The 14,663-nt window shown below is 39.1% G+C and overlaps 1 protein-coding gene across 10 annotated transcripts in view; it reads right to left on the minus strand.

Moving 5' to 3' along the window:
- Enah (ENAH actin regulator) overlaps positions 1 to 14,663 on the minus strand; it is a 117,205-nt gene that overhangs the window by 13,338 nt on the left and 89,204 nt on the right. For 4 of the 10 annotated variants that reach the window (XM_075989347.1, XM_075989348.1, XM_075989346.1 and 1 more), the window contains 8 exons: positions 13,536 to 13,831; positions 11,662 to 12,486; positions 9,829 to 10,130; positions 8,910 to 9,055; positions 8,708 to 8,765; positions 7,884 to 7,932; positions 4,276 to 4,342; positions 2,430 to 2,492 (listed from right to left, as the gene is read on the minus strand). In XM_075989347.1, the coding sequence (XP_075845462.1) occupies positions 2,430 to 2,492; positions 4,276 to 4,342; positions 7,884 to 7,932; positions 8,708 to 8,765; positions 8,910 to 9,055; positions 9,829 to 10,130; positions 11,662 to 12,486; positions 13,536 to 13,831 (1,806 nt within the window). The remainder of the gene's footprint in view (positions 1 to 2,429; positions 2,493 to 4,275; positions 4,343 to 7,883; positions 7,933 to 8,707; positions 8,766 to 8,909; positions 9,056 to 9,828; positions 10,131 to 11,661; positions 12,487 to 13,535; positions 13,832 to 14,663) is intronic. The other 6 variants (XM_075989353.1, XM_075989352.1, XM_075989355.1 and 3 more) reach the window with 3 other exon arrangements.

Here is a 14,663-nt window from a genome sequence, read left to right on the forward strand (position 1 = left end):
CTCATAAAGACACATCGTTCTTTGTTGAAGACCCTACTTAATTCTAAAGTTTTAAGATCTAAGACCCACAGCAAAATATCCAGTGTTCTGCGTACAGTCAAGTACAGTATATATTCTTAAGGGTTGGTACACTGCATTTTATACACCCAGGTTATTTATCACTGCCTTCCAGAATTAAATTATTAATTAATCTGCTTTCTATCTTTCTCATTTAAGAAGGCCAATTAGTAAATTCCTCCTAAGATAGATAGTGACTATTTCTGAAATTCCAATAGGTACAATATCTACATAATTGAGAAATATGCTATAGTATACAAACACATCTGCATTTGTTAAACAGTTTAAAATGTTAATTAATAAACAACTGTGCAAACATGCAACTTTAAAAAAATTTAATTCATGCTAACATGCAATCCACCACCACCACTACCACCACCACCACCACCGCTGCCACCACCACGAGAATTAACTCAAGGGGGGAACTTTTCATACTGAAGGAAAGGAGTAATCACCACTTCTTTTGTTTTGAAGGAACATTACCCTGGCCTGGTATGGGAGCAGGAAGGTGACTTAGAGGACTTTGTTATATGCACTGTTTTCCTCTGTTCTAGCAGATTTTCCTAATAAACCTTTTGTTGAAAACAGCCTCCCTCAAAGAAAGAAATAAAAAGGCTGGACTGTAATATGAACACTTATGGAAAAATAAAGTTGACAAAATAAATATGCCAAATATTTTGCTTTCCAGTGGCATAAAAGCAATTTTAGCAAATAAGAATTTGACTAGAGTCAAATTACAGAACTACTAATGGACAGATATCCTCTTTATGCATTACTTAACCCATGTGTTCAGCAGACAGACCTGATGCACATTTTAAAAAATGGCTGTATGTAATATTAATGTATTTCTTTTCTTTTGAGACAGGCTCTGTGTAGTCCTGCAAGTCCCGGAACTCTCTATGCCAGTAATTCTTAATCTTCCTAATGCTGCGATCCTTTAACACAGTTCCTCATGTTGTGGTGACCTCCAACCATAAAATTATTTTTATTGCTCTTTCATAACTGTAACTTTGCTACTGTTATGAATTATACTGTAAATATATGATATACAGGATATCTGATCTATGACCCCTGTGAAAGGGCTGAGAAACACTGATCTATGTAGATCAGGATGGGTTTAAACAAAGACCTTCCTGTCTCTGTCTCCAGAGTTCTGGGATTAAAGGTATATATGCCACTGTACCTGGCTGGCATATATTAACATTTATGGAAAGTATTTCTTTTTTTCCCTCTTCTTCTTCTTCTTCTTTTTTTTTTGTTTTCAAGACAGCGTTTCTCTGTATAACAGTCCTAACTGTCTTGGAGGTTGCTTTGTAGACCAGGCTGGCCTTGAACTTAAGTGATCCACCTGCCTCTGCCTCTCAAGTGTTGGGATTAAAGGCATGCACTATCATGCCCAGCTATTACTGTACTTCTGATAAAATGCATATATTTCAGTTGTTTATGTATTCATCCATTTATCTGAGACAAGGTCTCACTTAATTTATAGCTCTGCCTCAGTATCGGAAATGCCAAGATTATAGGCATATTAATACCATGTCCCTCTTTATATCTGTTTCTTTTAAATTATGGGTTTTTATTATAACTTATAATAAAACGTCAGGGTTTATGAGATGTTTAAATATGTATTTTTCCTTAACTATAGGAGAATGTTCCTAGATGCCTATATAGCAACTATACGGCAATATTTAACTTTCTTTTCTATCATATTCTACAAATTGCTAAAAAAAAAAAAAAGCATCTACAGACTTTTAAAAATTGTTGCCTGTTTTCAATTAAGAAAAATAGATTGATATTGCCCTATACTGCCCTTCCCTTTAGGAGGTGGTGGAGAATAGTGCTGAAGACCAAACTTCAAGACTGAAGCATTTCATGTGCTAAGGACATGATCACTGAGCCCAGCTCCCAGATTTGTATATTTAATATTATAAGGATTGGGTTTTTGTTTGTTTGTTTGTTTGCAATCCAAAAACAATGTGCTCAGGAAGCTGGGTGCCAGACTGTTAAAGGTGCTTGCTTCACTACACTGACGAGCAACTTCATCTGTGGCTACAATACTATCCTGCGTTCTAGCCAAACCAGCACAGGCCCTTCAATTCCATTCTCTAAAGACTTGTCATAAAATCATGAAGAAAACAGTCTTTAAAGGAAAACGCTCAAGCTGCCAACACTGTAAGATGATCTGACTTTTCATTTTATCATTTGTAAATGTCTAAATCCAACCACTGAGTGGTAGCAGGGTTCTACTTTAATGTTCAAACTATAGTAAAGTCTCCCTTGTGGTGATTACCAATCCAGGTAGAAAAAGCTCAGCCCTACCCTGGACGTGTTATTGAAAAGTCTGAAATCACAAAGTCACAGCAGGATGATACCTGTGTAATGAATCATAGGACCTGTTGTCAAAAACAATCTGATTTTTCCTTGGAGAATCCCGTCTATGAAGGGGAAAAACCATTTAAAGGTATACAGTAGAACTTCAAAAGATAACTCCCACGATACTACTGATTTATAGGCTTTTAGTTATAGCAAGCAAAACAAAAATAAATTATCCTTAAAGGTGTTAATTATCCTTAAAATATCTATTTTGCCAAATTTAAAAGGGTACTTTGATACTAATTTATATGACACAAAGGTCACTTTTGTAGGCTGCAACCATCTACTTCCCAAGGATCAAAACATAAGCAAAGACAGCTCTATTCTGTGAGTATCAAAGCAATAGACTAAAAAATATCTGTAGCTTAATGTATGCAAAACTAACTGTTCCTGGGCATGTACAGAACATTTTCTCCCATCAAATGCAAACCCAGTAGATTTTCAATGAAAACCATGACATTTCAATATTAGCGATCATTCATCTCAGTGTATTCTTACCACCACACTCTTGCCTACAGTTAACGCACAGCAATAAGTAAGTACTGTTTATGGACACTATCTTTCCTTTCTTTGTCTTTGGAGACAGGATTTCATGTAGGCCTGGCTGGCCTCAAATTTAAGTAGATGAGGATGACCTTGACCTTTCTTCTGTCTCATCCCCAACCCCTGTACCTCAGTACTGGGATTATAGGCATATGCTACCATGTCCGGTTCATGCAGTGTTGGATACTGAACTCAGGCCTTTGTGCATATTAGGTAAGCATTCTGACAATTGAGCTATATCCCCAGTCTGAGTATTATCTTTGTGTGTGTGAGTGTGTGTGTGTGTGTGCGTGAGAGAGAGAGAGAGCACAAGCCTATCTTCTCTAACTTGACTATAATTAAAAATGTTGGGCTTTAATATTTTTGAAAAATTTATTATTTATTGATTGATTTGGTTTTTTGAAACAGGATCTTACTATGTAACTATGTAGTTTTGCCTGGCCCAGAACTTACTATGTAGTTCAGATTGGCCTTAAATTCAGAGATCTACTTGCCTATGCATCATGAATGTTGAGATTAAAAAGTTTGTACCACCACACCTAAATTATATAATTTTAAATTATACGCAAATGGGTATTTTGCCTATACATATGTCTACATGTGACTACAGTGCCTTCACAAGCCAGAAAACAACATTGGATCCCCAGGAAGCTACCATGTGGGTGCTAGGACTTGAACCTGAGTTCAGTAGAGCAACCACTGAGCCACTTCTCCAGACCACAGTTAGAAGTTCTGAAGAGATACAACAAATAGGTACTGTATTTTAAAAACTATATAGAGACTGATGGGGCATTATTGGTCAATGTTATATCAGATTTCCATTACCGTTCAACGTTTAATTGCTGTGGGGGCAGTAATTCTATTTTGGTTATGTGGAGATGTCCTGGATTCTTTGAGAGACTGTCAAAGGATTTAGGTTAAAACATCACTTACTTGCAAGTTTCTTTCAAACTATTAATAGGCAAAAATATGGATGCAAAGACATAAGACATGTAACTGTTAAGTTTGGGTGGTAGTTGCATTTTAATATTTGCTACAGTTTTTTTCTTTTAATTTGAATTAAAAAAACAAGTTAAAAGGGATAAACTATCCTAAAATATCAATAAATCTGATTAACAAACATGTCAGCAGAATTTATCAGATAATCAGGAGTAGCAAAAATATAAATTTAGTGGTTGTTCAATATATGCATCATAGATGCCTTTATGTTTTCCTTTGTACAACCAAAAGTTTTCTATGATAAAAATGTATTAACTTCTTCTTAGACAAGCATGTAATATAAATCTTAGAAAAAGATCATACCTGGAGATGACAGGTGACTTACTGCCATTCATTGTGTTTGTTCTCTCCCAAGGTTTTCTAGCTGGTTCTTCAAAAATAAGAAACAAGTGTTATTAAACAAATACACCTCAGATCCTTCTAGAATCATTGCAAAACAAGACACAAAAGAACTATCATTCTATGGACACAGTAATAATACATATACCAAATATAAATTCTGAACACAAAGGACTCTAAATTTTATGGTTTTTAGAACTTAAAATGGAAATTCAGGAGGTAGAGACAGAAAGAGCTCTGAGTTTGAGGCTAGCCTGGTCTTCACAGTGAGTTCCAAGGAGCCAAGACTACATAGTAAGACCTTGTCCAAAAAACTAAAATCAAATCAAAACAAAAAAATGAGAAGAAATTAAAAGTTTCCTTGAAACCCCTTCTATTATAAAATCTAAATAATCCAAATGATAGCAGCAATAACATAAGTAATCCAAATGATAGTGGCCTTTTACTAATCAACACAATTTACACTAGAATCCAATAAATTCAAATGTACTAAACTTTTTGTCCAATAGTAAACAAAATGTTCAATCTGTGATATGTTTTCTAATGTTTCCCCTCAGTGGCTTCTGTACATCTTCACTCAAGAGAAAGCTTTAAAGTCTCTTTGAACTGTATGCAAAACTAAATTGCCTGCTTTGGGCTTTGAACTGTTAAAGGCACCTAGGGAAGAACCTAAAAGTTGCCATTGATTTTCCTTTACTTGGTCAATATTTAATTCTTCCTTTATAAGGGAATAGCTAAGGCACTCTGTCAGTCAGCAGTTAGTGAGGGAACATCAACAAACCAGGAGGCCAAGATGATGGAATAAGAACTACATCCAACACACTAACCCAGGTAACAGAGGATGGAAGGCAGAGCAGGAAGGGAGGGGAAGAGCCACCGAGACACTTATCAGAGACGACGCAGGTGGAAGGATGAAAGTAACTGCTGGTAGATGGAGTGCTAACACTACCTCAACAGAAAAGGAGGGAGAATCTATTAATCTCTTTTTTGTTTGTCTGGTTTTTTTTTTTTTTTAGACAGTCTCACACTGTAATTCAAGGTAATCTAGAATTGTATATATAATCCAGGCTGGACTCAAATTTGTGGCAATCCTGTTGTCTCAAGTCTACTAAATGCTGATATTACAGGTAAGAGTTTACCCAGTCAAACTTTTTTTTTTTTTAAAGGGGTTTCTCTGTGTAACAATCCTGGCTGTCCTGGAACTTGCTCTGCAGACCAAACTAGCCTTGAATTCAGAGATCTGTCTGCCTCTGCTCCCAGAGTGTTGGAATTAAAAGTGTGTCACCTCCACCAGCTACTCCACTGGCTCCAGCAGATTTCCCAACTGGTTTCTTTTTTAAAAAAAAACATTTATTTATTTATTTATTTACTATGTATACAATATTCTGTCTGCGTGTATGCCTGACGGCCAGAAGAGGGCAGAAGACCTCATTACAGACGGTTGTGAGCCACCATGTGGTTGCTGGGAATTGAACTCAGGACCCTTGGAAGAGCTCTTAACCGCTGACCCATCTCTCCAGCCCCCAACTGGTTTTCTTAACTCAGTCTTCCCCAGCTCCACAATGACAAGGCTGACAAAAGCCAACTTAAAGGGCTCCCAAAGAGTTTTACTGACTTACACATCAACACAAATACTTGCAAGACAAAATCCAAATCTATTACTTATCTTTCCCTAACAGTCTTTTCAATTTTATTTTATGTGCACTGGTGTAAAGGTGTCAGATCCCCTGAAACTAGAGTTGCCAACAGTTATGAGCTGCCATGTGGGTGCTGGAAATTGAACCAGGTCTTTTAACATTTTCTTTTCCCCAAGAATCTTTGGTAAGTCAACTTGTCATTTCCTAGTTTTCTCTTACTCAACTTTAACACCACACCTCTGTTCATAATATGTTAATGTGCTAGTTTCAGCTAGCTAAACACTCTTCACACAGAAGGAAACATCATTCTCGCCAAAGATAGCCCAGGTGACTTGATATGTCATTCCCTCTGACACAGCTGACACAGTTGCATTTAACATTTCATGAGATTTTGTGCTTAAGAGGCTTTAAATATTGCCAGGCAGTGGTGGCGCAGGCCACCACTGAGAACTCAGGGGGCAGGTGGATCTCTGTGAATTTGAGGCCAGTCTGGTCTACAGAGCGAGTTCCAGAACAAGCTCCAAAGCTACAGAGAAACCTGATGTTGGAAAGCCAAGAGTGTTTTTAAATCTCTCACCCATTTTTGGCTCATTAAATGTTTTAATGCGATGTCTTTTTGTTGTTGTTTTTTGAGAAAGGGTTTCTCTGTGTAGCTCTGGCTGTCCTGGAACTTGATTTGTAGACCAAGTTGACCTCGAACTCACAAAAATCCACTTGCCTCTGCGATTAAAGGTGTGTGCCACCACCGCCTGGCTACAATGCCAATCTTAAGAATTGAATGAAACAAATGAAAAAGAAGCTCTAAACTTTTCTAAATGAATTCGTGATTTCATATGTGTGGGTTAAAAACAGTTGGATTTTTTTATAAAAATAATGTACCAAGTCCATTTAGAGAAAAACCAAGATTCATTGTGGAAAATTAGTTCATGGGGTCACAATGTTAATGATAGAAATAGCCAACTTCAAAAAGATTTTTTTTTTAGAGTGGGAAAATGTCCTGAGAGGAAAACCAGCACTACTGTCATTTTCCTACACCAATATCATTTCTAACTATATACTATTATTCTTTATAGCTACAGGTAAATATAGCTGTCACCTTTCTTCCCCCCAAAAGATGGAGACTGTAACAAGGATCCACAACTATGCAGAGTGACTGGCTTGTTTGGTGCCAAACCCAGATAATAATCTGCTATATAACTCCTATACCTAAAGTTCAGGAAAATCATAGATGAGAAGAGGAGAAGCTTCTAAGAAGAGTCAGAGGACCAGGCCAACCGCATGTGTAGACATGACAGGGAAGCTCTAGCCAGGATATCTCAACAACATGGTTGCTTGAACAAGACTAGCACAACAACATCAGTTGACACGTCAAAACAGACATGGGATATTCCATGTGACACAACCCCTAGACAAAGAGCTACTAGCAGTCAATGGCTGCATAGAAACGGAGAGTTTGAGCCTGGCAGTGGTGGCGCATGTCTTTAATCCCAGCACTTGGGAGGCTCTATGAGGTCAAGGCTAGTCTGGTCTCCAAAGCTACAGAGAAGCCCTGTCTCGGAGGGGGAAAAGAAAAGGGGAGAGTTTGTTTCCTCAACTGAGAATGTTCTGAAATATGCTAACATGTGCATTTCATTTCTTCTTTTAAAACTGTAATGAATAATCTCAGTCTATAAACACACACATGAACATGTATATTAAGGTATTTGCCAATATAGCATTAGCAAAATGTTGAATTTAACAGATTTCAGTTTCGGGAAGAAAAGCATTAACTCCTGAAATCACAAAAGGCAGAAAAAAAGATCAAAGCCTTCAAATGCACAGAAGGCACTTTAACATTTTTGATGAGCAAGTAGTCAAATGGTCAGTCCAAACATGGGGAAAGAGACTTTTTACGTGGACAGTACTAGTGTTTAGGGAGTTTTCTGCTGAACTTACCAGGTGTACTTGTTGTAGAGGCCTTGGAAGTTATAGGTTCTGAATCTTCCTAAATATACAGAAACAGTCGCATGAAGATCACATCACCAGAAACACTAGTCTCTGCAGCTAGCTTTCCAAACTCTCCTCCCATGTCCTCTCTGCCATCTACCTCGTTTTCCTTCCATTCTGGCTTACGCTGCTTCCCTCTCTTCCTTTCAGTCTTCCCTCTACTGTCTTCACAAAGCTCCTTCTTTGCTAAGCTCTGAGAGCCTGCTCTAGCCAACACTAGGAACCGGACACGAGGTGGATTTGAGAAGTGTTATGAAAGGAGGCCAGACGGCACAGAGAAAACAATCATGGCTGTGTTGAATGGCACATACAGAACAGGCTGGAGATGCTCACCCAGCTGAAATGTGGAATAGGATATGAAGGTACAATCCCAGGGGGCACAGCTAATAAACCCAGGGCTCCTAAGGGTGATGCATAAACTGCTGATCTAATATAATTCTTTAATCTTACATTAACACAAAGAAATTGAGGAGCCTAATGGATTAGAAAACTTGCAAGAATCCATTCACTCATTTAATAGTGGGTATAAGAACAGAATTAACTTTAGACATTTGGACTTCAGTACTTTTCCCACAACTCTTCATATTCAACTCAATTCACTAAGAATGAGATTAAAATTTTATACATAACACTCAAGCCATTTTTAATACTTGTACAGTTATAAATAAAATAAGCAAATAAGCTCAAAAGAATTAAGTTTAGATTATATGAGTCTTTAATGAGCTAGGCTTGAGCTCCACACCTGAAGGCACAGAGATTTTATATTCACTTACACTTCTGTCTTCTTTTTGTTCTGTTTCTATTGTTGACCCCTTTTCAGCAATTCTTCTCCTGGAAAGGCAAATTGATTAAAAATTTTTATATCACCTATCTTTGTCTGCCTGCCTGCCTAACTACTCTTGTTCTAAGAGGGAAGAGGACAAAATTATCAAAGTGTTTTTGATTCTGGACATACCCACTACAATAAAATCTCACCTCCTGGCCAGCAGGGCACTCATCTCTTCCATCAAGCCACTCCCCCCTAGAGGAAGGGGTCCATTCCCACGACCAGCATCTCCTTTGGATGAGGCCAAGTTCACACCTACAGTACCCCCTCCACTTGGGAAAGAGCCATCCTCCACCTTAATGAGAACACACACAGAATAATTTCCTATGTAGATAATAATGCTTATTAACACATTCAAAACAGAGGAACACATCATTATTGATTTAAAAAAAGTACATTTTTTTTTTAAAATTTGAAGAACCAATAGTGAGTAACACTGACTTTATATGTTAATAGGAATTCTATAAAGTTAAGACCACCAATAATGGGGAAAAACAGTACTCATTTTCCAAATGATGCACTGAAAAAGACACAATCCTAATGGTAATTTTTTCCTCATCCCAAATACATAATCTGAATCCAACAGAGGAAGAAATATGATAAACTCAGGTAATTATAGAAAAAAAGTTAGTGTTTTTAAAGGGTAATAAAGATTGAGGAATTGTCACAGATTAAAATAAGAGACATTATAATTAAATTTAACAAATGATCTTAAACTAGAAAAAATGCCATAAAAATTATTAGCTACCCTCCCTTCAAATTTACACTGAGATAGAAAAATAAGAACATGGTGTTTCTGACTTACTCTCAAATCATTCAGATTAGAAACTGTGTGATAAAGGTGATATACGCAGAGAAAAGAAGAGGCAAATAGTGGTTAAAAGTCAACTAGTGAATATAGAGATGATGAGGTCACACTCTTTATACTACCCTTACACCTTTTCTAAAATTTTAAATTATGTTGGTTTTTAATAACAGGGTCTACACCAGCATAATACAGTAATTTCACGTTTTTAGACATTTAGAAACAAGACACACATTTAAAAGTTTAGTAATTTGGTAATTTACCCGAGACACTTTCCTAAGTTTTGCTCCTGCGATTGCAGCTGCAAGTCCAGTTAAAGGGCGATTGTCTTCTGACATAGATCCAGAGAAAAATCCAGATGCAGGGAGGGGAGGGGCAGGAGGTGGGGGAGGAGGGGGAGGAACTTGGTTAGGAAGAGGGGGTGGGGGAGGCGGTGGAGGAGGCCCAGTGGATGGAAGTGGAGGTGGTGGAGGAGGTCCAGGGGGAGGAGGGAGTGCTGAGGTGTGGTTAGGGCCTGGTGGGAGGGGTGGAGGTGGTGGAGGTGCAGGTGGTCCCAAGACAAGGCCTGAGAGGAAGAAAAGTTAAGACAATCATCAACAACAGAGCTAATATATCATTGTATTTTACAAGGGAAAATATATAGAATGACATTCTAAAGTAAGTTGACTCAGACACTGTATAAGAGATTAATTTATCATTATACTTAAAATCTAGACTAGTTTAACAAAAGGTATGATTTGAAAGCCAAAGTATTTACACAATCATTTAATATTTGACCTTTAGTAACAGAAGCAATGAGACCCGTCAAGGGAGTTGAAAACAAATGCTTATTAGAGAGATATGCAATGTTACACACACGCACGCACGCACGCGCGCACGAGCGCCCACGCAATTAGTACTGCCCAAGATAACAGACCCAAGATAATCCATGTAAAACCTTAGATGCTGAGATAATATGCTTGACTATGATAACAAAAAGGTATTTATTTACCGGTAAGGCTTAAAAGGTTAATTTTTGTTTTTGTAAAGAAGGAACTGAGTTTGCACACTGGGTAGGAGTTGTCACTTCTGAGGCTTGAACAGGCATACAAACAGAAATGAAAGGCTGGAGGTAAGCTGTCCTATCCTGCAGATTGAGCTCTGAGTCACAGCAGGACAGTTAGCCTTGTCAGGCTACGTGTGCCTTCTGATCAGATGTCAATCAGATAGTAAATTACGCATATTCTAATTTGAGCCACCTTTTAGTAAAATCTGATGAAATATCATAAAAAAGGTCGTGTTTAACAAAGGGAGTTATTTTTAAATCTAGATTGTAACATTGTTTTTAAGCATGAAGTTGTTTTTGGCATCCTCACTACATTGTATACTTATATAAACAACAACAAAAAGCAGGGTCATAATGTTTCCTCTTACAGAACCGGGGAACTTTATGTACATCCTCCACACTTACAGCTCTAAGGTCCCTTCCTTGCTGTCATGCAGCACAGCTTGTGTTTGGGACAAACCTTTAAGGACCCTCTGTTTGCCCTTATACCACTACTTGCAATGGGGCTTGTGGAATCGTCTGGGGTACACACCAAACCTGCCAATCCTCTCCTTCTGCCCCCAGCCCAGAGGTTACCCACTCTAAACATCTAAATCAGCACGTCTTAGAGCAGAAGTGCCCTGGGGCAAGCTCTAAGATGATGATCTATCTATTAAACAGACCTCCAACTCTCCAGGAAGTATTTAGATTTCCTATTTACTGCATGGAAGATGACCAATCAAGTTTCCCTAGCGAAGTTTAAAATTATTTGTATAGGGGTCCCTAAATATTAGAAAGCACCTCCTACAACTCTTACTGCAAAAGATCCAAAAACCTAAGTCTAATATGGATATCTCCCATACTAAATTCCTATATACAATTAAGGTCCCAGGACCGAAGAAAAAAAATTCCTTCAATTTTTTTAAAAATAAAATAAAACCCCATGTAAGTACTTTGGTAAAGAGATGCTCAATTATTAAAACCATCTGACTCATTCTACCAGGCAGTCAGTTATTGCTACACACTACTCTGAAGTGACCAGTAGTCAGCAGTAGTAGCAGTGAAGCCTTACCCTGTGGGGTTGGCGTCTCGGCCGGCTGAGAGGCTGCCTGCAAGCCTGGCTCGGAAGCAGAGGAGTCTCCCAGCTCAGGATTTAGAGGGGTCTCCACAGAGGCAGGGGCAGCTGCAGAGGGAGAAGGGAGAACACTGGGCTTGGATGAGGGAGTTGAGGCAAGAGGGGTGCCTGGAGGAGGAGAAGCCTGTGATCCACAGTGTGAGAGTGAGGCGAGGGGAGGCAGCGGCGGTGGTGGCGGTGGTGGTGGAGGCGGCGGTGGCGGAGGAGGTGGCGCTGCTGGCCCTGAGGTAGGCGGTGGAGACACTGGGTATGTTACAGAGTCCAGCAGCCCATTGGGTGCTGTCGGTGACGGAGGCATTTGGGGCACAGGAGAGGAGACACAAACGGGGAGGACAGGCCTTGGGCCAGTAGCTTTGCCAGGAGGACTGCTAATCATTATCGGAGGAGATGGAGGGAGGGGCGAGAAATTGGAAGTAGACCAGGCACAGGACTTCGCAGCTGGAGGCTGAGAAGAGGGTGTGTTCACAGGAGAAGAAGGTCGAGAGTTTTTGTTCAGAGGACGAGGAACTGTAGCATAATGGGGAAGAACAGGGTGGAAGGCTGAACCTAGAGATGTTGCAAAACGTGTCGCTGAGTGTCGCAGTGGTGGTGTAGGGGGTGTGGAAGTAGGTGGCAAAGCAGTCACTACAGCGTAATCAGGAGTGGCATCTGACACTGGAGCTGAGATGACTTTAGCATATGATGGAGGAGGTGCTGAAGGAGGCTGGCAACTGGAATACTCAGGAAGTGGAGCATTATACAGGGAGCTGTCTGAAGATGGAGCTGGACATAAGGTGGAAAGCAGCGGCAAAGACAGGATAAAAAAGGAGAGAGAAAAAGGGAGCTAGTGAAGCCACAAAACCAGCAATCAGACAAAATGTATAATCGTAGACTATAGTTAGTACCAGAAAATTAGGCAAATAACTGTCTCCACTTGAGAAAATTTAACTTGTCAACACTTTTGAAATTCGAAAGAGGATGAAATATATTCTTTTAACTATATGGATTAATACTCTATCCTTTATAGGAAAAGGACAGTAACAGTCTTAACTTTTTTATTTAGTCCACTAAAACAGCATCAAAATTATTACAAACAGCAGAATAAACTGAGTTGTTTCGAACATGACAAAATGTTTAGTACAAACGGAAAGAACACCCAACTTAGTGCTTACTTGTGGACATTTCTATCTTCTCAGCTGTGACTGCAGACAATCAGGCAGTGAAAAACTATGAATTAACTTAACCAACTAGCCAATCCTGAACCCACACTGGCTTCTGGTGTAGCTCAGAAAGATTAAAGTTCTCTGATAAATACTCAACACCTTAAGCTTTAACCATATCATAAACTCTATGACATTTGATAAATCCCTGACTTGATATTTTTCACAATACCAGAAAATGTTTAAATAACCAGTTATTTTAAGCGAATACTTCCATCTATTTTAATTTTTCCTTCAGAAACCTGACTATACCCAAGCTAACTTGATGCTGTATGTGGCATAGTAGAGTATGTGATAACTTTTAACTGACTGCACAAGGGAAATATCTTCCAAGATCATTATAAAAAAAACTTTGCATAAAAACATTCACACTTTATAGCTGAATTTTAGGATAGCAAAAAGAATTAAAATGGCAAAACAAAAATTCCCAAGAGCTTTCTTTTAGTTTCTAAGCAATAAAACAAACACTGAAGCAATAATTGCTAAGTACTTATCCTAACTCCAAACTGCACTGCTTATTCCCCAGCACGCACATGTGAAGTATCACAATTCTCGGCTGCACAGATCCTTTCCCTGCTCAGGTGCAGGAGACATAAGTCTGCAGACTCTTACCAGCATTGGACACTCTGCGCTCTCGCTCTCGCTCCCACTCCACTTGCTCGCGCTCCAGCTGCTCCAGGCGCTCTCGGTCTTGCCGCTCCCTCTCCAGGCGCTCCAGGCGCTCCCTCTCCAGGCGCTCCATGTGCTCCCTTTCCTGCCTCTGCCGCTCCAGCTGCTCTTGTTCCAGGCGCTCCCTCTCTAGCCTCTCTCTTTCTAGTCGTTCTCTCTCCAGCCTTTCCCTCTCCATTCTTTCTCTTTCCAGCCTCTCCCTCTCCAGATCCTTCTGTCGCTGCTGTTCTTGCAGCTGCCTGAAATTAAAAATCGAATAAATAAAACTAAAACCCGTGGTCACTACTTCCACACAAAGGCAGGCTCCTTACAGACACCTTGTATTTTATACCAATGGAACTAACCTCTCAAGAGCCGCATGGGCTCAATCAACACAGCTTTTGAGAATAAACCTCCCACTATAATCACCAAATCATTATATTAATCAGATGATGAAATAATTTTAAAATGTAATCTTTTTCTTAAAAATGGTGGCGCACGCCTTTAATCCCAGCACTCGGGAGGCAGAGGCAGGTGGATCTCTGTGAGTTCGAGACCAGCCTGGTCTACAAGAGCTAGTTCCGGGACAGGCTCCAAAACCACAAAGAAACCCTGTCTCGAAAAACCAAAAAAAAAAAAAAGTGACATTTTTAATTGCACAAGTTACAGCTTCAGGAAAAACAATGATAGTAGCTATACCTGAAAACATTTGGTGACTAGAAAATAAACCCAGTTAAGTAAGAAATAAACTATAAATCACTAAAATTTCATGTCTATAGGTAACTATAGTTAACATTTTGGTATATACATCTAGACCTTTTGTTCTATAATAACACACCCATAGATTTTGAAATTCAATCAAATCAGTATCATCTCACCACAACTCTGAAATCTGCTTTTTCTGACACAATGCACACTGGAAAAATTACCGCAAACCCTTAGTCTAACCTCTTTAACTTCCACGAGCATATGGACAGCACTGCTTAGCCCTTAAAGAGTTTGAGCGGTCTCCAGTGCAGGATACAATTAGCCTGGCGTACAGGCACAACACTGTATACATAATAAATTTAAAAACTAGAGACAGAAAAGATA

The sequence above is a fragment of the Microtus pennsylvanicus genome, chromosome 10, assembly GCF_037038515.1.
Source record: "Microtus pennsylvanicus isolate mMicPen1 chromosome 10, mMicPen1.hap1, whole genome shotgun sequence".
Classification (NCBI taxonomy): Eukaryota; Metazoa; Chordata; class Mammalia; order Rodentia; family Cricetidae; genus Microtus; species Microtus pennsylvanicus.